At 49.4% G+C, this 26,307-nt stretch overlaps 1 protein-coding gene across 1 annotated transcript in view; it reads right to left on the minus strand.

Moving 5' to 3' along the window:
* Nucleotides 1-869: 869 nt before the first annotated feature.
* The window catches only part of LOC135532650 (uncharacterized), a gene marked incomplete at its 5' end in the record, with an annotated part of 36,031 nt that continues 10,593 nt past the window's right edge, over nt 870-26,307 (minus strand). The window contains 2 exons of the mRNA XM_064960117.1: nt 870-903; nt 15,854-16,013. Of these exons, the coding sequence (XP_064816189.1) occupies nt 890-903; nt 15,854-16,013 (174 nt within the window). The remainder of the gene's footprint in view (nt 904-15,853; nt 16,014-26,307) is intronic.

The raw sequence follows: 26,307 nt of genomic DNA on the forward strand, positions 1-26,307 counted from the left end.
AGACATCTCTACAGTGTGTTATATTCAGACAGACATCTCTACAGCGTGTTATGGCCAGACTTACATCAGCGGGCTTTGCCGCACGATCTTGACACTCTGGGACCTCCTCAGACCTCTCTGGGTGACGGCCTCGTCCTCTATCAGAACAGTTGTTCCCCCTCTCGTCTGTCATGTCCTCCATCATAGACAGGGTACTCTGGGGAGACATGTCCACATCAGTTAGACAGGGTACTCTGGGGAGACATGTCCACATCAGTTAGACAGGGTACTCTGGGGAGACATGTCCACATCAGTTAGACAGGGTACTCTGGGGAGACATGTCCACATCAGTTAGACAGGGTACTCTGGGGAGACATGTCCACATCAGTTAGACAGGGTACTCTGGGGAGCATGTCCACATCAGTTCTAAGACAGGGTACTCTGGGGAGACATGTCCACATCAGTTAGACAGGGTACTCTGGGGAGACATGTCCACATCAGTTATCACAGGGTACTCTGGGGAGACATGTCCACATCAGTTAGACAGGGTACTCTGGGGAGACATGTCCACATCAGTTAGACAGGTGTACTCTGGGGAGATACATTATCACACATCAGTTAGACAGGGTACTCTGGGAGACATGTCCACATCAGTTAGACAGGGTACTCTGGGGAGACATGTCCACATCAGTTAGACAGGGTACTCTGGGGAGACATGTCCACATCAGTTAGACAGGGTACTCTGGGGAGACATGTCCACATCAGTTAGACAGGGTACTCTGGGGAGACATGTCCACATCAGTTAGACAGGGTACTCTGGGGAGACATGTCACATCAGTTAGACAGGGTACTCTGGGAGACATGTCCACATCAGTTAGACAGGGTACTCTGGGAGACATGTCCACATCAGTTAGACAGGGTACTCTGGGGAGACATATCCACATCAGTTAGACAGGGTACTCTGGGGAGACATGTCCATATCAGTTAGACATAGTACAACTAAACCAGAAGAAGGTTAACTTGGTCTTCACCAGACTCCTAGGTCGTGTCCTCATGGTAGAAGTGCTGAGTCGAGGGGGGCTGACTGACATTCTGACTGGTGTGTTGGAGAGAGAGAGAGAGAGAGAGAGAGAGAGAGAGAGAGAGAGACAGGCTGCCTGGGGACGGAGCCAATCACTGGGGACGGATTCCACAGCTGATGCCACAACAACCAACAGATTGCTATAACATCCACTACATGACCTAAATTATGTGTAAACTATACAGGACAGTCATAGTTCTTCACACATGATCTCCACAAACCATTTCTGATTGGACCTCACTTGGGTCCATGGGGGCATTATCATGGTGAAACATTATCACAGCATAGTGAAATGGCCTTTGAATACCCCAAGCGGTTGCCACAAAGTTGGAAGCACAGAATCATCTAGAATGTCATTGTATACTGTAGTGTTAATATTTCCCTTCACTGGAACTAAGGGGCCCTGAACCATGAAAAACAGCCCCAGACCATTATTCCTCCTTTACACATTTGGCACTGTGCTTTGGGGAAGGTAATACATGGCATCCGCCAAACTCAGATATTGTCTGGTCATCAGACAGCACAGATGGTGAAACATGATTCATCACTCCAGAGAACAAGTTTCCACTGATCCACAGTCAAGTGGTATATGCCTGGATTTACACCACTACTAACTGACTGGGGCTGTTCTGTAATATCATCACTGGGCTACGACCCTACTAACTGAGGGCTGTTCTGTAATATCATCACTGGGCTACGACCCCTACTAACTGACTGGGGCTGTTCTGTAATATCATCACACTGTGTCTGGACATTATCCCTACTAACTGACTGGGGCTGTTCTGTAATATCATCACTGGGCTACCCCTCCCTAACTGACTGGGGCTGTTCTGTTCTGTAATATCATCACTGGGCTATGACCCCTACTAACTGACTGGGGCTGTTCTGTAATATCATCACTTCGGTCCCTACTAACTGACTGGGGCTGTTCTGGTCTAATATCATCACTGGGCTATGACCCCTACATTAACTGACTGGGGCTGTTCTGTAATATCATCACTGGGCTACGACCCCTACTAACTGACTGGGGCTGTTCTGTAATATCATCACTGTGGCTGTATGCCTGACCCTAATACTGACTGGGGCTGTTCTGTTCTGTAATATCACAGCATAGTGCCTGGGCTATATTATCACCCCTACTAACTGACTGGGGCTGTTCTGTAATATCATCACTGGGCTATATGACCACTGTCTAACTGACTGGGGCTGTTCTGTTCTATAGCATATCATCACTGGGCTATGACCACTACTAACTGACTGGGGCTGTTCTGTAATATCATCACTGGGCTGTGACCCCTCTAACTGACTGGGGCTGTTCTGTAATATCATCACTGGGCTATGACCACTACTAACTGACTGGGGCTGTTCTGTAATATCATCACTGGGCTATGACCCCTACTGACTGACTGGGGCTGTTCTGTAATATCATCACTGGGCTCGACCCCTACTAACTGACTGGGGCTGTTCTGTTCTGTAATATCATCACTGGGCTATGACCCCTACTAACTGACTGGGGCTGTTCTGTAATATCATCACTGGGCTATGACCCCTACTAACTGACTGGGGCTGTTCTGTAATATCATCACTGGGCTATGACCCCTACTAACTGACTGGGGCTGTTCTGTAATATCATCACTGGGCTATGACCACTACTAACTGACTGGGGCTGTTCTGTAATATCATCACTGGGCTATGACCACTACTAACTGACTGGGGCTGTTCTGTAATATCATCACTGGGCTATGACCCCATACTAACTGACTGGGGCTGTTCTGTAATATCATCACTGGGCTACGACCCTACTAACTGACTGGGGCTGTTCTGTAATATCATCACTGGGCTATGACCCCTCCTAACTGACTGGGGCTGTTCTGTTCTGTAATATCATCACTGGGTTACGATCCCTACTAACTGACTGGGGCTGTTCTGTAATATCATCACTGGGCTATGACCCCTACTAACTGACTGGGGCTGTTCTGTAATATCATCACTGGGCTACGACCCCTACTAACTGACTGGGGCTGTTCTGTAATATCATCACTGGGCTATGACCCCTACTAACTGACTGGGGCTGTTCTGTAATATCATCACTGGGCTATGACCCCTCCTAACTGACTGGGGCTGTTCTGTTCTGTAATATCATCACTGGGCTACGACCCCTACTAACTGACTGGGGCTGTTCTGTTCTGTAATATCATCACTGGGCTACGACCCCTACTGACTGACTGGGACTGTTCTGTAATATCATCACTGGGCTATCACCCTTACTAACTGACTGGGGCTGTTCTGTTCTGTAATATCATCACTGGGCTATGCCGACCCCTACTAACTGACTGGGACTGTTCTGTAATATCATCACATCAGGGCTATGACCCCTACTAACTGACTGGGGCTGTTCTGTTCTGTAATATCATCACTGGGCTATGACCCCTACTAACTGACTGGGGCTGTTCTGTTCTGTAATATTATCACTGGGGTCGACCCCTCTAACTGACTGGGGCTGTTCTGTAATATCATCACTGGGCTACTGACCCCTACTAACTGACTGGGGCTGTTCTGTTCTGTAATACCATCACTCTACGACCCTACTAACTGACTGGGGCTGTTCTGTTCTGTAATATCATCACAGGGTACTATGACCCCTACTAACTGACTGGAACTGTTCTGTTCTGTAATATCATCACTGGGCTATGACCCCTACTAAGTTGACTGGGGCTGTTCTGTTCTGTAATATCATCACTGGGACATGACCCCTCCTAACTGACTAGGGCTGTTCTGTAATATCATCACTGGGCTACGACCCCTACTAACTGACTGGGGCTGTGTCTGTTCTGTAATACCATCACTGGGCTCGCCCCTACTAACTGACTGGGGCTGTCCACATCTGTTCTGTACTCACTGGGCTATGACCCCTCTACATCAGTGACTGGGACTCTTCATGTTCTGTACATCAGTTAGACACTGGGGAGACCCATCTACTAACTGACTGGGACATGTTCTGTAATATCATCACTGGGCTATGATGTCCCATCTGACTGACAGGGCTGTTCTGTAATATACTGGGCTACAAACTAGACTGACTGGGACTGTTCTGTTCTGTAATATCATCACTGGGCTATGACCCCTACTAACTGACTGGGGTTCTGTTCTGTAATATCATCACTGGGGACCCTACTAACTGACTGGGATGACCCTACTAACTGACTGGGGCTGTTCTGTAATATCATCACATCAGTTAGACCCCTACTAACTGACTGGGGCTGTTCTGTAATATCATCACTGGGCTATGACCCCTACTAACTGACTGGGGCTGTTCTGTAATATCATCACTGGGCTACGACCCCTCCTAACTGACTGGGGCTGTTCTGTAATATCACTGGGCTACGTCCCCTACTAACTGACTGGGGCTGTTCTGTAATATCATCACTGGGCATGACCCCTACTAACTGACTGGGGCTGTTCTGTAATATCATCACTGGGACCCTACTAACTGACTGGGGCTGTTCTGTAATATCATCACTGGGCTCGACACCCACATCTAACTGACTGGGGCTGTTCTGTAATATCATCACTGGGCTCTGGGGACGACCCCTCCTAACTGACTGGGGCTGTTCTGTAATATCATCACTGGTTAACTTGGTCTTGGGGAGACGACCCCCCCCTAACTGACTGGGGCTGTTCTGTAATATCATCACTGGCCTACGACCCCTCCTAACTGACTGGGGCTGTTCTGTAATATCATCACAGGGCTCGACCCCTCTAACTGACTGGGGCTGTTCTGTAATATCATCTGGAAGCTGTCCAGACATCTCTAACTGACTGGGGCTGTTCTGTAATATCATCACTGGGCTGGTTGACCCTACTAACTGACTGGGGCTGTTCTGTAATATCATCACTGGGCTACGACCCCTCTAACTGACTGGGGCTGTTCTGTAATATCATCACTGGGCTACGACCCCTCCTAACTGACTGGGGCTGTTCTGTAGTTATATCATCACTGGGTTCTCCTGGGGAGACATGTCCACATCTAACTGACTGGGGCTGTTCTGTAATATCATCACAGCCAGATGGTGGAAACATGATTCATCACTCCAACTGACTGGGGCTGTTCTGTAATATCATCACTGGGCTACGACCCTACTAACTGACTGGGGCTGTTCTGTAATATCATCACTGGGCTATGACCCCTACTAACTGACTGGGACTGTTCTGTAATATCATCACTGGGCTATGACCCCTACTAACTGACTGGGGCTGTTCTGTAATATCATCACTGGGCTATGACCCCTCCTAACTGACTGGGGCTGTTCTGTAATACCATCACTGGGCTAAGACCCCTACTAACTGACTGGGGCTGTTCTGTAATATCATCACTGGGCTATGACCCCTACTAACTGACTGGGGCTGTTCTGTTCTGTAATATCATCACTGGGCTATGACCCCTCCTAACTGACTGGGGCTGTTCTGTAATATCATCACTGGGCTACGACCCCTACTAACTGACTGGGACTGTTCTGTAATATCACTGGGCTACGACCCCTACTAACTGACTGGGGCTGTTCTGTAATATCATCACTGGGCTACGACCCCTACTAACTGACTGGGACTGTTCTGTAATATCATCACTGGGCTACGACCCCTACTAACTGACTGGGGCTGTTCTGTAATATCATCACTGGGCTACGACCCCTACTAACTGACTGGGGCTGTTCTGTTCTGTAATATCATCACTGGGCTGTGACCCCTACTAACTGACTGGGCTGTTCTGTTCTGTAATATCATCACTGGGCTATGACCCCTACTAACTGACTGGGGCTGTTCTGTAATATCATCACTGGGCTATGACCCCTACTAACTGACTGGGGCTGTTCTGTAATATCATCACTGGGCTGTGACCCCTACTAACTGACTGGGGCTGTTCTGTTCTGTAATATCATCACTGGGCTGTGACCCCTACTAACTGACTGGGGCTGTTCTGTTCTGTAATATCATCACTGGGCTACGACCCCTACTAACTGACTGGGACTGTTCTGTTCTGTAATATCATCACTGGGCTATGACCCCTGACTGACTGACTGGGGCTGTTCTGTAATATCATCACTGGGCTATGACCCCTACTAACTGACTGGGGCTGTTCTGTAATATCATCACTGGGCTACGACCCCTACTAACTGACTGGGGCTGTTCTGTTCTGTAATATCATCACTGGGCTATGACCCCTACTAACTGACTGGGGCTGTTCTGTTCTGTAATATCATCACTGGGCTACGACCCCTACTAACTGACTGGGGCTGTTCTGTAATATCATCACTGGGCTACGACCCCTACTAACTGACTGGGGCTGTTCTGTAATATCATCACTGGGCTACGACCCCTACTAACTGACTGGGGCTGTTCTGTAATATCATCACTGGGCTACGACCCCTACTAACTGACTGGGGCTGTTCTGTTCTGTAATATCATCACTGGGCTATGACCCTACTAACTGACTGGGGCTGTTCTGTTCTGTAATATCATCACTGGGCTACGACCCCCTACTAACTGACTGGGGCTGTTCTGTAATATCATCACTGGGCTACGACCCCTACTAACTGACTGGGGCTGTTCTGTAATATCATCACTGGGCTATGACCCCTCCTAACTGACTGGGGCTGTTCTGTAATATCATCACTGGGCTATGACCCCTCCTAACTGAACTGACTGGGACTGTTCTGTTCTGTAATATCATCACTGGGCTATGACCCCTACTAACTGACTGGGGCTGTTCTGTAATATCATCACTGGGCTATGACCCCTACTAACTGACTGGGCTGTTCTGTTCTGTAATATCATCACTGGGCTATGACCCCTACTAACTGACTGGGGCTGTTCTGTTCTGTAATATCATCACTGGGCTATGACCCCTACTAACTGACTGGGGCTGTTCTGTAATATCATCACTGGGCTACGACCCCAACTAACTGACTGGGGCTGTTCTGTTCTGTAATATCATCACTGGGCTATGACCACTACTAACTGACTGGGACTGCTGTTCTGTAATATCATCACTGGGCTATGACCCCTACTAACTGACTGGGGCTGTTCTGTAATATCATCACTGGGCTATGACCCCTACTAACTGACTGGGGCTGTTCTGTAATATCATCACTGGGCTGATGATCATCCCTACGACCCCTACTAACTGACTGGGGCTGTTCTGTAATATCATCACTGGGCTATGACCCCTACTAACTGACTGGGCTGTTCTGTTCTGTAATATCATCACTGGGCTATGACCCCTACTAACTGACTGGGGCTGTTCTGTAATATCATCACTGGGCTACGACCCCTACTAACTGACTGGGGCTGTTCTGTTCTGTAATATCATCACTGGGCTATGACCCCTACTAACTGACTGGGCTGTTCTGTAATATCATCACTGGGCTACGACCCCTACTAACTGACTGGGGCTGTTCTGTTCTGTAATATCATCACTGGGCTGACCCCTCCTAACTGACTGGGGCTGTTCTGTAATATCATCACTGGGCTATGACCCCTACTAACTGACTGGGGCTGTTCTGTAATATCATCACTGGGCTACGACCCCCCTAACTGACTGGGGCTGTTCTGTAATATCATCACTGGGCTACGACCCCTACTAACTGCTGTTCTGTAATATCATCACTGACCCCTCCTAACTGGCTGGGGCTGTTCTGACCCCTACTAACTGACTGGGGCTGTTCTGTTCTGCATTATCATCACTGGGCTATGACCCCTACTGACTGACTGGGGCTGTTCTGTTCTGCATTATCATCACTGGGCTATGACCCCTACTGACTGACTGGGGCTGTTCTGTAATATCATCACTGGGCTACGACCCTACTAACTGACTGGGGCTGTTCTGTTCTGTAATATCATCACTGGGCTATGACCCCTACTAACTGACTGGGGTTCTGTTCTGTAATATCATCACTGGGCTATGACCCCTACTAACTGACTGGGGCTGTTCTGTAATATCATCACTGGGCTATGACCCCTACTAACTGACTGGGGCTGTTCTGTTCTGTAATATCATCACTGGGCTACGACCCCTGACTGACTGACTGGGGCTGTTCTGTTCTGCAATATCATCACTGGGCTACGACCCCTACTAACTGACTGGGGCTGTTCTGTAATATCATCACTGGGCTATGACCCCTACTAACTGACTGGGGCTGTTCTGTAATATCATCACTGGGCTATGACTAACCCTACTAACTGACTGGGGCTGTTCTGTAATATCACTGGGCTATGACCCTACTAACTGACTGACTGGTTCTGTTCTGTAATATCATCACTGGGCTACGACCCCTACTAACTGACTGGGGCTGTTCTGTAATATCACTGGGCTATGACCCCTACTAACTGACTGGGGCTGTTCTGTTCTGTAATATCATCACTGGGCTATGACCCTACTAACTGACTGGGGCTGTTCTGTAATATCATCACTGGGCTATGACCCCTACTAACTGACTGGGGCTGTTCTGTAATATCATCACTGGGCTATGACCCTACTAACTGACTGGGGCTGTTCTGTAATATCATCACTGGGCTATGACCCCTACTAACTGACTGGGGCTGTTCTGTAATATATCACTGGGCTATGACCCCTACTAACTGACTGGGGCTGTTCTGTTCTGTAATATCATCACTGGGCTATGACCCCTACTAACTGACTGGGGCTGTTCTGTAATATCACTGGGCTATGACCCCTACTAACTGACTGGGGCTGTTCTGTTCTGTAATATCATCACTGGGCTATGACCCCTGACTGACTGACTGGGGCTGTTCTGTAATATCATCACTGGGCTACGACCCCTACTAACTGACTGGGGCTGTTCTGTAATATCATCACTGGGCTATGACCCCTACTAACTGACTGGGGCTGTTCTGTATTATCATCACTGGGCTATGACCCCTACTAACTGACTGGGGCTGTTCTGTAATATCATCACTGGGCTATGACCCCTACTAACTGACTGGGGCTGTTCTGTAATATCATCACTGGGCTATGACCCCTACTAACTGACTGGGGCTGTTCTGTAATATCATCACTGGGCTATGACCCCTACTAACTGACTGGGGCTGTTCTGTAATATCATCACTGGGCTATGACCCCTACTAACTGACTGGGGCTGTTCTGTTCTGTAATATCATCACTGGGCTATGACCCCTACTAACTGACTGGGGCTGTTCTGTAATATCATCACTGGGCTATGACCCCTACTAACTGACTGGGGCTGTTCTGTAATATCATCACTGGGCTATGACCCCTACTAACTGACTGGGGCTGTTCTGTAATATCATCACTGGGCTATGACCCCTACTAACTGACTGGGGCTGTTCTGTAATATCACTGGGCTATGACCCTACTAACTGACTGGGGCTGTTCTGTAATACCATCACTGGGCTACGACCCCTACTAACTGACTGGGACTGTTATGTGTTGAGTCACAACAGCTGCCATTCTACCAGCCTCCACCAGGGGGCAGCAGTAACATAGTAACTGCCTCCAGTCCTCCTTTCCTTTGTTCCTGTAGTCACATCTGCTCTCCATTCTAGAAAGATCCTTGGGATCTGGAGCCACTATTAACTCTTAACTCTACAAGGCTGTTCATATTTGTTTGAGGATTTAAACTTTCTGCAACCTAAGAAATTTGTTTTTTTTTATGCTAGCCTTCACACAGTCCAAGGCAAACTGGTATCAGATGAAGCTATTGAGCCCTATTGGTTGACAGCTGTTTTAGGAGAAACGTCTAATTCTCCACATCAGATATCATTTTCCTAGTATGACAAAGGTGAGGAGCCCATTCCATTCATCCCACTAATGATCTATTTATCTGTCTTCTGGCATACCTCTGACTGGTCATGGCTGAGCTAGTCCAGTCCAGAACAGTCCAGCCCAGCGCATACTGGCGAGATGACGAGTAATGTGACTATCCCTCCCTGAGAACAGAACCAACCCCTCCCTGTACTGATCATCTGTCAACCTGAGAACAGAACCAACCCCTCCCTGTACTGATCCTCTGTCAACCTGAGAACAGAACCAACCCCTCCCTGTACTGATCCTCTGTCAACCTGATCCTCTGGAGAACAGAACCAACCCCTCCCTGTACTGATCCTCTGTCAACCTGAGGAGAACAGAACCAACCCCTCCCTGTACTGATCCTCTGTCAACCTGAGTAGAACAGAACCAACCCCTCCCTGTACTGATCCTCTGTCAACCTGAGGAGAACAGAACCAACCCCTCCCTGTACTGATCCTCTGTCAACATGAGTAGAACAGAACCAACCAACCCCTCCCTGTACTGATCCTCTGTCAACCTGAGTAGAACAGAACCAACCCCTCCCTGTACTGATCCTCTGTCAACCTGAGAACAGAACCAACCCCTCCCTGTACTGATCCTCTGTCAACCTGAGAACAGAACCAACCAACCCCTCCCTGTACTGATCCTCTGTCAACCTGAGGAGAACAGAACCAACCCCTCCCTGTACTGATCCTCTGTCAACCTGAGAACAGAACCAACCAACCCCTCCCTGTACTGATCCTCTGTCAACCTGAGGAGAACAGAACCAACCCCTCCCTGTACTGATCCTCTGTCAACCTGAGAACAGAACCAACCCCTCCCTGTACTGATCCTCTGTCAACCTGAGGAGAACAGAACCAACCCCTCCCTGTACTGATCCTCTGTCAACCTGAGAACAGAACCAACCCATCCCTGTACTGATCCTCTGTCAACCTGAGGAGAACAGAACCAACCCCTCCCTGTACTGATCCTCTGTCAACCTGAGAACAGAACCAACCCCTCCCTGTACTGATCCTCTGTCAACCTGAGAACAGAACCAACCCCTCCCTGTACTGATCCTCTGTCAACCTGAGGAGAACAGAACCAACCCCTCCCTGTACTGATCCTCTGTCAACCTGAGAACAGAACCAACCCTCCCTGTACTGATCCTCTGTCAACCTGAGGAGAACAGAACCAACCCCTCCCTGTACTGATCCTCTGTCAACCTGAGAACAGAACCAACCCCCTCCTTGTACTGATCCTCTGTCAACCTGAGTAGAACAGAACCAACCCCTCCCTGTACTGATCATCTGTCAACCTGAGAACAGAACCAACCCCTCCCTGTACTGATCCTCTGTCAACCTGAGGAGAACAGAACCAACCCCTCCCTGTACTGATCATCTGTCAACCTGAGGAGAACAGAACCAACCCCCTCCCTGTACTGATCCTCTGTCAACCTGAGGAGAACAGAACCAACCCCTCCCTGTACTGATCCTCTGTCAACCTGAGGAGAACAGAACCAACCAACCCCTCCCTGTACTGATCCTCTGTCAACCTGAGAACAGAACCAACCCCTCCCTGTACTGATCCTCTGTCAACCTGAGGAGAACAGAACCAACCCCTCCCTGTACTGATCCTCTGTCAACCTGAGGAGAACAGAACCAACCCCTCCCTGTACTGATCCTCTGTCAACCTGAGGAGAACAGAACCAACCAACCCCTCCCTGTACTGATCCTCTGTCAACCTGAGAACAGAACCAACCAACCCCTCCCTGCACTGATCCTCTGTCAACCTGAGAACAGAACCAACCAACCCCTCCCTGTACTGATCCTCTGTCAACCTGAGGAGAACAGAACCAACCCCTCCCTGTACTGATCCTCTGTCAACCTGAGGAGAACAGAACCAACCCCTCCCTGTACTGATCCTCTGTCAACCTGAGAACAGAACCAACCCCTCCCTGTACTGATCCTCTGTCAACCTGAGGAGAACAGAACCAACCCCTCCCTGTACTGATCATCTGTCAACCTGAGGAGAACAGAACCAACCCCTCCCTGTACTGATCCTCTGTCAACCTGAGGAGAACAGAACCAACCCCTCCCTGTACTGATCCTCTGTCAACCTGAGGAGAACAGAACCAACCCCTCCCTGTACTGATCCTCTGTCAACCTGAGGAGAACAGAACCAACCCCTCCCTGTACTGATCCTCTGTCAACCTGAGGAGAACAGAACCAACCCCTCCCTGTACTGATCCTCTGTCAACCTGAGGAGAACAGAACCAACCCCTCCCTGTACTGATCCTCTGTCAACCTGAGGAGAACAGAACCAACCCCTCCCTGTACTGATCCTCTGTCAACCTGAGGAGAACAGAACCAACCCCTCCCTGTACTGATCCTCTGTCAACCTGAGGAGAACAGAACCAACCCCTCCCTGTACTGATCCTCTGTCAACCTGAGGAGAACAGAACCAACCCCTCCCTGTACTGATCCTCTGTCAACCTGAGGAGAACAGAACCAACCCCTTCCTGTACTGATCCTCTGTCAACCTGAGGAGAACAGAACCAACCCCTCCCTGTACTGATCCTCTGTCAACCTGAGGAGAACAGAACCAACCCCTTCCTGTACTGATCCTCTGTCAACCTGAGGAGAACAGAACCAACCCCTCCCTGTACTGATCCTCTGTCAACCTGAGGAGAACAGAACCAACCCCTCCCTGTACTGATCCTCTGTCAACCTGAGGAGAACAGAACCAACCCCTCCCTGTACTGATCCTCTGTCAACCTGAGGAGAACAGAACCAACCCCTTCCTGTACTGATCCTCTGTCAACCTGAGGAGAACAGAACCAACCCCTTCCTGTACTGATCCTCTGTCAACCTGAGGAGAACAGAACCAACCCCTCCCTGTACTGATCCTCTGTCAACCTGAGGAGAACAGAACCAACCCCTCCCTGTACTGATCCTCTGTCAACCTGAGAACAGAACCAACCCCTCCCTGTACTGATCCTCTGTCAACCTGAGGAGAACAGAACCAACCAACCCCTCCCTGTACTGATCCTCTGTCAACCTGAGGAGAACAGAACCAACCCCTCCCTGTACTGATCCTCTGTCAACCTGAGAACAGAACCAACCAACCCCTCCCTGTACTGATCCTCTGTCAACCTGAGAACAGAACCAACCAACCCCTCCCTGTACTGATCCTCTGTCAACCTGAGAACAGAACCAACCAACCCCTCCCTGTACTGATCCTCTGTCAACCTGAGGAGAACAGAACCAACCCCTCCCTGTACTGATCCTCTGTCAACCTGAGAACAGAACCAACCAACCCCTCCCTGTACTGATCCTCTGTCAACCTGAGAACAGAACCAACCCCTCCCTGTACTGATCCTCTGTCAACCTGAGGAGAACAGAACCAACCCCTCCCTGTACTGATCCTCTGTCAACCTGAGAACAGAACCAACCAACCCCTCCCTGTACTGATCCTCTGTCAACCTGAGGAGAACAGAACCAACCCCTCCCTGTACTGATCATCTGTCAACCTGAGAACAGAACCAACCCCTCCCTGTACTGATCTTCTGTCAACCTGAGGAGAACAGAACCAACCAACCCCTCCCTGTACTGATCCTCTGTCAACCTGAGTAGAACAGAACCAACCCCTCCCTGTACTGATCCTCTGTCAACCTGAGGAGAACAGAACCAACCCCTCCCTGTACTGATCCTCTGTCAACCTGAGGAGAACAGAACCAACCCCTCCCTGTACTGATCCTCTGTCAACCTGAGTAGAACAGAACCAACCCCTCCCTGTACTGATCCTCTGTCAACCTGAGAACAGAACCAACCAACCCCTCCCTGTACTGATCCTCTGTCAACCTGAGAACAGAACCAACCCCCTCCCTGTACTGATCCTCTGTCAACCTGAGGAGAACAGAACCAACCCCTCCCTGTACTGATCCTCTGTCAACCTGAGAACAGAACCAACCCCCTCCCTGTACTGATCCTCTGTCAACCTGAGGAGAACAGAACCAACCCCTCCCTGTACTGATCATCTGTCAACCTGAGGAGAACAGAACCAACCCCTCCCTGTACTGATCCTCTGTCAACCTGAGGAGAACAGAACCAACCAACCCCTCCCTGTACTGATCCTCTGTCAACCTGAGAACAGAACCAACCCCTCCCTGTACTGATCATCTGTCAACCTGAGAACAGAACCAACCCCTCCCTGTACTGATCTTCTGTCAACCTGAGGAGAACAGAACCAACCAACCCCTCCCTGTACTGATCCTCTGTCAACCTGAGTAGAACAGAACCAACCCCTCCCTGTACTGATCCTCTGTCAACCTGAGGAGAACAGAACCAACCAACCCCTCCCTGTACTGATCCTCTGTCAACCTGAGGAGAACAGAACCAACCCCTCCCTGTACTGATCCTCTGTCAACCTGAGAACAGAACCAACCCCTCCCTGTACTGATCCTCTGTCAACCTGAGGAGAACAGAACCAACCAACCCCTCCCTGTACTGATCCTCTGTCAACCTGAGGAGAACAGAACCAACCCCTCCCTGTACTGATCCTCTGTCAACCTGAGTAGAACAGAACCAACCCCTCCCTGTACTGATCCTCTGTCAACCTGAGGAGAACAGAACCAACCCCTCCCTGTACTGATCCTCTGTCAACCTGAGAACAGAACCAACCCCTCCCTGTACTGATCATCTGTCAACCTGAGAACAGAACCAACCCCTCCCTGTACTGATCATCTGTCAACCTGAGTAGAACAGAACCAACCCCTCCCTGTACTGATCCTCTGTCAACCTGAGGAGAACAGAACCAACCAACCCCTCCCTGTACTGATCCTCTGTCAACCTGAGGAGAACAGAACCAACCCCTCCCTGTACTGATCCTCTGTCAACCTGAGTAGAACAGAACCAACCCCTCCCTGTACTGATCCTCTGTCAACCTGAGGAGAACAGAACCAACCCCTCCCTGTACTGATCCTCTGTCAACCTGAGAACAGAACCAACCCCTCCCTGTACTGATCATCTGTCAACCTGAGTAGAACAGAACCAACCCCTCCCTGTACTGATCCTCTGTCAACCTGAGAACAGAACCAACCCCTCCCTGTACTGATCCTCTGTCAACCTGAGGAGAACAGAACCAACCCCTCCCTGTACTGATCCTCTGTCAACCTGAGGAGAACAGAACCAACCCCTCCCTGTACTGATCCTCTGTCAACCTGAGAACAGAACCAACCAACCCCTCCCTGTACTGATCCTCTGTCAACCTGAGAACAGAACCAACCCCTCCCTGTACTGATCCTCTGTCAACCTGAGGAGAACAGAACCAACCCCTCCCTGTACTGATCCTCTGTCAACCTGAGGAGAACAGAACCAACCCCTCCCTGTACTGATCCTCTGTCAACCTGAGGAGACACTACATAGGGAATAGGGTGCAGAATGGAACCACCACATCTGACCTTGCAGCTGATCACACTACATAGGGAATAGGGTGCACTACATAGGGAATAGGGTGCAGAACGGTTGTCTTGCAGTGATCAACAACCAATTCGAAAGAGCATGAAGAAGTTTGAAAATAATAGAAATGGGCAAATGTTGTACAATCCAGGTGTGCAAAGCTCTTAGAGACGAACAGCTGGAATCACTGGCTCATAGGCACCCTACATCCTATAGAGGACACTGCTTTAGACCAGGGCTCACAGGGAGGGTTAACCCGTGTTACTCACAGGGAGGGTTAACCCGTGTTACTCACAGGGAGGGTTAACCCGTGTTACTCACAGGGAGGGTTAACCCGTGTTACTCACAGGGAGGGTTAACCCGTGTTACTCAACACAGACCCAGCTATAGAGGATGTTTGAGGAAGGTGGAGACCAGAGTCTTACTGTGGTATAATTGGCTCCCTCTTCAGATCAATGATTAACAGACCAGTGGAAGGTACGAGGTGATGGGTTCATGTATGGACCTGTGTGTGTGTAAAACATGTCCTACCTGTTCTGTCGGTCGAGTTTGCGGCGAGCGCCCTCCTGCTCACGGCAGGGTTGCCGGCATGGGCCGTATAGATCTGATTGGCTGCTGCGTCGTCGAGGGGTATCTGAGTCAGGTCGTGCATACTGAAGCTCCTCAGCTTCTCTGTGATCGCCCCCTGGCCCTATACACACACACACACACACACACACACACAGTTAGTGTCACCACAGGGATAACACTGTCCTCTAAACGCCTCTCCTCATGACATCATGGCTCCAGTATCTCCGACAAAATACAGTAACATGCTGAAGGAGTGTTTGTGTTCTGATACAGTAACATGCTGAGGGAGTGTTTGTGTTGTTGTGTTCTGACAGACAGTAACATGCTGAGGGAGTGTTTGTGTTGTTGTGTTCTGACAGACAGTAACATGCTGAGGGAGTGTTTGTGTTGTTGTGTTCTGACAGACAGTAACATGCTGAGGGAGTGTTTGTGTTGTTGTGTTCTGACAGACAGTAACATGCTGAGGGAGTGTTTGTGTTGTTGTGTTCTGACAGACAGTAACATGCTGAGGGAGTGTTTGTGTTGTTGTGTTCTGACAGACAGTAACATGCTGAGGGAGTGTTTGTGTTGTTGTGTTCTGACAGACAGTAACATGCTGAGGAGTGTTTGTGTTGTTGTGTTCTGACAGACAGTAACATGCTGAGGGAGTGTTTGTGTTGTTGTGTTCTGACAGACAGTAACATGCTGAGGGAGTGTTTGTGTTGTTGTGTTCTGACAGACAGTAACATGCTGAGGGAGTGTTTGTGTTGTTGTGTTCTGACAGACAGTAACATGCTGAGGGAGTGTTTGTGTTGTTGTGTTCTGACAGACAGTAACAGGCTGAGGGAGTGTTTGTGTTGTTGTGTTCTGACAGACAGTAACATGCTGAGGGAGTGTTTGTGTTGTGTTCTGACAGACAGTAACATGCCGAGGGAGTGTTTGTGTTGTTGTGTTCTGACAGACAGTAACATGCTGAGGGAGTGTTTGTGTTGTGACAGACAGTAACATGCTGAGGGAGTGTTTGTGTTGTTGTGTTCTGACAGACAGTAACATGCTGAGGGAGTGTTTGTGTTGTTGTGTTCTGACAGACAGTAACATGCTGAGGGAGTGTTTGTGTTGTTGTGTTCTGACAGACAGTAACATGCTGAGGGAGTGTTTGTTGTTGTGTTCTGACAGACAGTAACATGCTGAGGGAGTGTTTGTGTTGTTGTGTTGTGACAGACAGTAACAGGCTGAGGGAGTGTTTGTGTTGTTGTGTTCTGACAGACAGTAACATGCTGAGGGAGTGTTTGTGTTGTTGTGTTGTGACAGACAGTAACATGCTGAGGGAGTGTTTGTGTTGTTGTGTTCTGACAGACAGTAACAGGCTGAGGGAGTGTTTGTGTTCTGATACAAACTACTACATAAGTTAAATTCCTAGAATCTATTCAGTGTTTATCATCGTGTTTTCAAACAGCTTATGACAACGCAGAACCTTTTCCATAACAGAACTGGGGAACAGACAGGATGTGTACTATCATAAAGGGAACATTAGTGGTCGTGTGTGCAGCACAGCTTGACAACATCACAGAAAATACCAAAAAGATAACAGACTAGCAAACGCCATAAAAACCGATGAATAGGTGAATCTATGAATGAGCTGAGTCGGGCTGGGCGGTATACTGTGTTCAGCGATATACCGGTACTGGTGCACGGACTGGTTGGGGTTTTAACTTTACCTTCTATCCCAGGTATTTGAATGTTTGACTTGTTAAATGTGACGGCAGTGTGTAACGTCCATGTGTTCCTCTCTCTTTATGACGCCTTCCGCACACACCTAGCCCCGCCCCCTGTCACTCAAGGAGCGCATTGGATGTTCCTCAACCACGTGACCCATGTGTTCAGTCCGCCTGGTCAATGCAGCACAAGTAACACTGTTGACGACAACAACGTTGCTTTCCCTTTGCTTCTTAATATATACATCTACTAGCGTTCTATAATTACACTATTAGCTTGTTTGTCTTTTCTTAGTAAGTTGTTCCTAAATCTTAGCCGCTAATTGTTAGCCACTAATGCTAATCGCTAGCTAGCTAATAAATGTACTGCGTAAGAGCAAACGTAACTTAGCTAATACAGCCTGATAATATCAGTGATTGTTTAGGCCTGAATCAGCATGTTGTTTGTGCAACAGTGTCTTATAAATTAAAGAGGTAAACGCAAAGCAAGAATATGTTAGATACATGAAGTATGACAACACGTTCAATCGAGCCAAAGATCATAGTTCCTACCCTGTCACACAACTCCTCCCTGACAATTTCATTCGTTGTCTCAGTCAAACACTGTATTAAAAGTGCCCAATTATATTTTTACTATATAATTATAATATACATTCTATTCCCATGATTCCAACAGTTAACCCAAGTGTTTCGCTCTAAATCTCATGTCAAATTGCAACATTTGGTTCAAAATAAGGCCCAGATGACTAGCCCATATAATGCAGGCCTACGGGACAGTGTGGAAATTCTCAATATGCAGAAATCGAATTTACAATTTTTTTTTGCTATAATCGTGATATGTGTCATTATCGGGATATGTGAGATTTTGGCCATAATCGCCCAGCCCGAGATCTGAGGCATTTCTTCATGCTCCAGTAAAATATATCTCTATCATTATTACCTCAGAGAGCTGCCACTAGTAGTGCTGTGCCCCTAGAGACAGACTGCATGTCAGACAAGATTGGTAGAAAGACAGATCAACACCAACGTTAGAACACAGTCAGGAGGACAGAACAACAAGAAGAGACTAGGAGGAGGGGGAAAGTAGAGCCATAGAAGACCTGATCAATTGGCTGGTTTGATAGAGGCAGAGTAGAGACATAAAATATTTGTCTTTACAAGCTCCAGGAAGAGACAGTGAGAGAGGCTGCTGGATGCAGAGTCAAGGTTATATGCGGTTTCTGACTTTGTGTTGAGAGATAGGACATAGAAAGAAGGCAGTCTATTGTTGCTTTATCCAGGCCTGGACCGAGGCTCTGTCACAGCTAGCATGCTCAGGTTGTTTATCTAGGCCTGGACCGAGGCTCTGTCTCAGCTAGCATGCTCAGGTTGTTTATCCAGGCCTGGACCAGCTAGCATGCTCAGGTTGTTTATCCAGGCCTGGACCGAGGCTCTGTCCCAGCTAGCATGCTCAGGTTGTTTATCAGGCCTGGACCGAGGCTCTGTCTCAGCTAGCATGCTCAGGTTGTTTATCCAGGCCTGGACCGAGGCTCTGTCCCAGCTAGCATGCTCAGGTTGTTTATCCAGGCCTGGACCGAGGCTCTGTCCCAGCTAGCATGCTCAGGTTGTTTATCCAGGCCTGGACCGAGGCTCTGTCTCAGCTAGCATGCTCAGGTTGTTTATCCAGGCCTGGACCGAGGCTCTGTCCCAGCTAGCATGCTCAGGTTGTTTATCCAGGCCTGGACCGAGGCTCTGTCTCAGCTAGCATGCTCAGGTTGTTTATCCAGGCCTGGACCGAGGCTCTGTCCCAGCTAGCATGCTCAGGTTGTTTATCCAGGCCTGGACCGAGGCTCTGTCTCAGCTAGCATGCTCAGGTTGTTTATCCAGGCCTGGACCGAGGCTCTGTCCCAGCTAGCATGCTCAGGTTGTTTATCCAGGCCTGGACCGAGGCTCTGTCTCAGCTAGCATGCTCAGGTTGTTTATCCAGGCCTGGACCGAGGCTCTGTCTCAGCTAGCATGCTCAGGTTGTTTATCCAGGCCTGGACCGAGGCTCTGTCCCAGCTAGCATGCTCAGGTTGTTTATCCAGGCCTGGACCGAGACTCTCTCAGCTAGCATGCTCAGGTTGTTTATCCAGGCCTGGACCGAGACTCTGTCCCAGCTAGCATGCTCAGGTTGTTTATCCAGGCCTGGACCGAGGCTCTGTCTCAGCTAGCATGCTCAGGTTGTTTATCCAGGCCTGGACCGAGACTCTGTCCCAGCTAGCATGCTCAGGTTGTTTATCCAGGCCTGGACCGAGGCTCTGTCCCAGCTAGCATGCTCAGGTTGTTTATCCAGGCCTGGACCGAGGCTCTGTCCCAGCTAGCATGCTCAGGTTGTTTATCCAGGCCTGGACCGAGGCTCTGTCACAGCTAGCATGCTCAGGTTGTTTATCCAGGCCTGGACCGAGGCTCTGTCCCAGCTAGCATGCTCAGGTTGTTTATCCAGGCCTGGACCGAGGCTCTGTCTCAGCTAGCATGCTCAGGTTGTTTATCCAGGCCTGGACCGAGACTCTGTCCCAGCTAGCATGCTCAGGTTGTTTATCCAGGCCTGGACCGAGGCTCTGTCTCAGCTAGCATGCTCAGGTTGTTTATCCAGGCCTGGACCGAGGCTCTGTCTCAGCTAGCATGCTCAGGTTGTTTATCCAGGCCTGGACCGAGGCTCTGTCCCAGCTAGCATGCTCAGGTTGTTTATCCAGGCCTGGACCGAGGCTCTGTCTCAGCTAGCATGCTCAGGTTGTTTATCCAGGCCTGGACCGAGACTCTGTCCCAGCTAGCATGCTCAGGTTGTTTATCCAGGCCTGGACCGAGGCTCTGTCTCAGCTAGCATGCTCAGGTTGTTTATCCAGGCCTGGACCAAGACTCTGTCTCAGCTAGCATGCTCAGGTTGTTTATCCAGGCCTGGACCAAGACTCTGTCTCAGCTAGCATGCTCAGGTTGTTTATCCAGGCCTGGATAAAGACTCTGTCTCAGCTAGCATGCTCAGGTTGTTTATCCAGGCCTGGATAAAGACTCTGTCTCAGCTAGCATGCTCAGGTTGTTTATCCAGGCCTGGACCGAGGCTCTGTCCCAGCTAGCATGCTCAGGTTGTTTATCCAGGCCTGGACCGAGGCTCTGTCCCAGCTAGCATGCTCAGGTTGTTTATCCAGGCCTGGACCGAGGCTCTGTCCCAGCTAGCATGCTCAGGTTGTTTATCCAGGCCTGTCCCAGCTAGCATGCTCAGGTTGTTTATCCAGGCCTGGACCGAGGCTCTGTCCCAGCTAGCATGCTCAGGTTGTTTATCCAGGCCTGGACCGAGGCTCTGTCTCAGCTAGCATGCTCAGGTTGTTTATCCAGGCCTGGACCGAGGCTCTGTCTCAGCTAGCATGCTCAGGTTGTTTATCCAGGCCTGGACCGAGGCTCTGTCCCAGCTAGCATGCTCAGGTTGTTTATCCAGGCCTGGACCGAGGCTCTGTCTCAGCTAGCATGCTCAGGTTGTTTATCCAGGCCTGGACCAGCTAGCATGCTCAGGTTGTTTATCCAGACCTGGACCGAGGCTCTGTCCCAGCTAGCATGCTCAGGTTGTTTATCCAGGCCTGGACCGAGGCTCTGTCCCAGCTAGCATGCTCAGGTTGTTTATCCAGGCCTGGACCGAGACTCTGTCCCAGCTAGCATGCTCAGGTTGTTTATCCAGGCCTGGACCGAGGCTCTGTCTCAGCTAGCATGCTCAGGTTGTTTATCCAGGCCTGGACCGAGACTCTGTCTCAGCTAGCATGCTCAGGTTGTTTATCCAGGCCTGGACCGAGACGGTCTCAGCTAGCATGCTCAGGTTGTTTATCCAGGCCTGGACCGAGGCTCTGTCTCAGCTAGCATGCTCAGGTTGTTTATCCAGGCCTGGACCGAGGCTCTGTCTCAGCTAGCATGCTCAGGTTGTTTATCCAGGCCTGGACCGAGGCTCTGTCTCAGCTAGCATGCTCAGGTTGTTTATCCAGGCCTGGACCGAGGCTCTGTCCCAGCTAGCATGCTCAGGTTGTTTATCCAGGCCTGGACCGAGACTCTGTCTCAGCTAGCATGCTCAGGTTGTTTATCCAGGCCTGGACCAGCTAGCATGCTCAGGTTGTTTATCCAGGCCTGGACCGAGGCTCTGTCCCAGCTAGCATGCTCAGGTTGTTTATCCAGGCCTGGACCGAGGCTCTGTCCCAGCTAGCATGCTCAGGTTGTTTATCCAGGCCTGGACCGAGGCTCTGTCTCAGCTAGCATGCTCAGGTTGTTTATCCAGGCCTGGACCGAGACTCTGTCCCAGCTAGCATGCTCAGGTTGTTTATCCAGGCCTGGACCGAGGCTCTGTCTCAGCTAGCATGCTCAGGTTGTTTATCCAGGCCTGTCCCAGCTAGCATGCTCAGGTTGTTTATCCAGGCCTGGACCGAGGCTCTGTGTCCCAAATCTGTTTCCCCACCCCAGGTTTCAGATTTCTGCCTATTTTCTTCTCGCAAAAATCACACTTATAAAAAAAACTTTTGGGTGTTCTTAGTCCATAATGTGGAGACCACTTTGGAGGTCTGTAAAAAATCTAAGATATATGTCAATTTTGGGGTGTTGATACGCTTTAATTCAAGTGCAAGAAACTTGTATGGTTAGCGGTGTTCCTGTAGCACGTGATGGCCTTGTTTGCTAAAAAAAAAAAAAATGGCCACTTGATTGAAGCAAATAATCATCTCATTCTGGCAGGTAGGCAGAGGCTACTTTGTAGTTAACATTTAATAGAAACAGTTTTTTTTGGAAAGCCTTTCCACCAGAAGACGGTTATCATGAATTGCATCATCGCTAACTGGTAGACCAACACACACAGGCATTCCTGTGTCCTTGCAGAAAGTTGTAGGGAAAATACCAAATCCCTGATACATTTTGTTCATATGTTTTGATTAACTGGGTTCAAACCAATATATGTTTTCTAATAAATTCAATACATTTGTTGAGTTCCTACTAAGGTCAACACATTTTAAAATATTGTTGAATTCCGTTTTAAAATGCCTGGATTCCGTCCTCATGGCAGACTTTATAGGGCTCCACACTAGCATGTTCCTATTGTTAGTCACAAACAGTCAGCACCCGGACACAATACCAGCACATCAATCAGATCAGACAAGACCGATGCCTCCATGGAACTGTCTCTGAAGCAACAAAAGTCCTATTAAGAGTAGAGGAGAACAAACACTAGTCCCTCTGTGTTGAATCCTGATGACACAGCCCAGGGACTGGCACGTGCTGCTCTGTGCATGGCTGTGAGCCCAGGGACTGGCACGTGCTGCTCTGTGCATGGCTGTGAGCCCAATGACTGGCACGTGCTGCTCTGTGCATGGCTGTGAGCCCAGGGACTGGCACGTGCTGCTCTGTGCATGGCTGTGAGCCCAGGGACTGGCACGTGCTGCTCTGTGCATGGCTGTGAGCCCAGGGACTGGCACGTGCTGCTCTGTGCATGGCTGTGAGCCCAGGGACTGGCACGTGCTGCTCTGTGCATGGCTGTGAGCCCAGGGACTGGCACGTGCTGCTCTGTGCATGGCTGTTAGCCCAGGGACTGGACGTGCTGCTCTGTGCATGGCTGTGAGCCCAGGGACTGGCACGTGCTGCTCTGTGCATGGCTGTGAGCCCAGGGACTGGCACGTGCTGCTCTGTGCATGGCTGTTAGCCCAGGGACTGGCACGTGCTGCTCTGTGCATGGCTGTGAGCCCAATGACTGGCACGTGCTGCTCTGTGCATGGCTGTGAGCCCAGGGACTGGCACGTGCTGCTCTGTGCATGGCTGTGAGCCCAGGGACTGGCACGTGCTGCTCTGTGCATGGCTGTGAGCCCAGGGACTGGCACGTGCTGCTCTGTGCATGGCTGTGAGCCCAGGGACTGGCACGTGCTGCTCTGTGCATGGCTGTGTGCCCAGGGACTGGCACGTGCTGCTCTGTGCATGGCTGTTAGCCCAGGGACTGGCACGTGCTGCTCTGTGCATGGCTGTTAGCCCAGTGACTGGCACGTGCTGCTCTGTGCATGGCTGTGAGCCCAGGGACTGGCACGTGCTGCTCTGTGCATGGCTGTGAGCCCAATGACTGGCACGTGCTGCTCTGTGCATGGCTGTGAGCCCAGGGACTGGCACGTGCTGCTCTGTGCATGGCTGTGCTCTGTGCATGGCCAGGGACTGGCACGTGCTGCTCTGTGCATGGCTGTGAGCCCAGGGACTGGCACGTGCTGCTCTGTGCATGGCTGTGAGCCCAGGGACTGGCACGTGCTGCTCTGTGCATGGCTGTGAGCCCAGGGACTGGCACGTGCTGCTCTGTGCATGGCTGTGAGCCCAGGGACTGGCACGTGCTGCTCTGTGCATGGCTGTGAGCCCAGGGACTGGCACGTGCTGCTCTGTGCATGGCTGTGAGCCCAGGGACTGGCACGTGCTGCTCTGTGCATGGCTGTGAGCCCAGGGACTGGCACGTGCTGCTCTGTGCATGGCTGTGAGCCCAATGACTGGCACGTGCTGCTCTGTGCATGGCTGTGAGCCCAGGGACTGGCACGTGCTGCTCTGTGCATGGCTGTGAGCCCAGGGACTGGCACGTGCTGCTCTGTGCATGGCTGTGAGCCCAGGGACTGGCACGTGCTGCTCTGTGCATGGCTGTGAGCCCAGGGACTGGCACGTGCTGCTCTGTGCATGGCTGTGAGCCCAGGGACTGGCACGTGCTGCTCTGTGCATGGCTGTGAGCCCAGGGACTGGCACGTGCTGCTCTGTGCATGGCTGTTAGCCCAGTGACTGACACGTGCTGCTCTGTGCATGGCTGTTTGCAGTTACACCCAATAGAGAATCTCACAGACACGTTTCCACGTCAGTCCTTGAAACAGACTCTTTATCCAGAGCGACTTATTTAGGGCATTCATCGTAAGATAGCGAGCAGGGACAACCACATATTACAGTAGTTAGTATATTCAGATAGCTAGGTGGGACAACCACATATCACAGTAGTTCATATATTCAGATAGCTAGGTGAGACAACCACATATCACAGTAGTTAGTATATTCAGATAGCTTGGTGGGACAACCACATCACAGTAGTTAGTATATTCAGATAGCTAGGTGGGACAACCACATATCACAGTAGTTAGTATATTCAGATAGCTAGGTGGGACAACCACATATCACAGTAGTTAGTATATTCAGATAGCTAGGTGAGACAACCACATATCACAGTAGTTAGTATATTCAGATAGCTAGGTGGGACAACCACATATCACAGCAGTTAGTATATTCAGATAGCTAGGAGGGACAACCACATATCACAGTAGTTAGTATATTCAGATAGCTAGGAGGGACAACCACATATCACAGTAGTTAGTATATTCATATAGCTAGGAGGGACAACCACATATCACAGTAGTTAGTATATTCAGATAGCTAGGTGGGACAACCACATATCACAGTAGTTAGTATATTCAGATAGCTAGGTGGGACAACCACATATCACAGTAGTTAGTATATTCAGATAGCTAGGTGGGACAACCCCATATCACAGTAGTTAGTATATTCAGATAGCTAGGAGGGACAACCACATATCACAGTAGTTAGTATTTTCAGATAGCTAGGTGGGACAACCACATATCACAGTAGTTAGTATATTCAGATAGCTAGGTGGGACAACCACATATCACAGTAGTTAGTATATTCAGATAGCTAGGTGGGACAACCACATATCACAGTAGTTAGTATATTCAGATAGCTAGGTGAGACAACCACATATCACAGTAGTTAGTATATTCAGATAGCTAGGTGGGACAACCACATATCACAGTAGTTAGTATATTCAGATAGCTAGGTGGGACAACCACATATCACAGTAGTTAGTATATTCAGATAGCTAGGTGAGACAACCACATATCACAGTAGTTAGTATATTCATCATCAGATAGCTAGGTGGGACAACCACATATCACAGTAGTTAGTATATTCAGATAGCTAGGTGAGACAACCACATATCACAGTAGTTAGTATATTCAGATAGCGAGGAGGGACAACCACATATCACAGTAGTTAGTATATTCAGATAGCTAGGTGAGACAACCACATATCACAGTAGCTAGTATATTCAGATAGCTAGGTGAGACAACCCCATATCACAGTAGTTCGTATATTCAGATAGCTAGGTGAGACAACCACATATCACAGTAGTTAGTATATTCAGATAGCTAGGTGAGACAACCACATATCACAGTAGTTAGTATATTCAGATAGCGAGGAGGGACAACCACATATCACAGTAGTTAGTATATTCAGATAGCTAGGTGAGACAACCACATATTACAGTAGTTAGTATATTGAGATAGCTAGGTGGGACAACCACATATCACAGTAGTTAGTATATTCAGATAGCTAGGTGAGACAACCACATATCACAGTAGCTAGTATATTCAGATAGCTAGGTGGGACAACCACATATCACAGTAGTTAGTATATTCAGATAGCTAGGAGGGACAACCACATATCACAGTAGTTAGTTAGTATATTCAGATAGCTAGGTGAGACAACCACATATCACAGTAGTTAGTATATTCAGATAGCTAGGTGAGACAACCACATATCACAGTAGTTAGTTTATTCAGATAGCTAGGTGAGACAACCACATATCACAGTAGTTAGTATATTCAGATAGCTAGGTGAGAGAACCACATATCACAGTAAGTACATTTTCCCTCAAAGTATCAT

The sequence above is a fragment of the Oncorhynchus masou genome, unplaced genomic scaffold (genome assembly GCF_036934945.1).
Source record: "Oncorhynchus masou masou isolate Uvic2021 unplaced genomic scaffold, UVic_Omas_1.1 unplaced_scaffold_1968, whole genome shotgun sequence".
Lineage (NCBI taxonomy): Eukaryota > Metazoa > Chordata > Actinopteri > Salmoniformes > Salmonidae > Oncorhynchus > Oncorhynchus masou.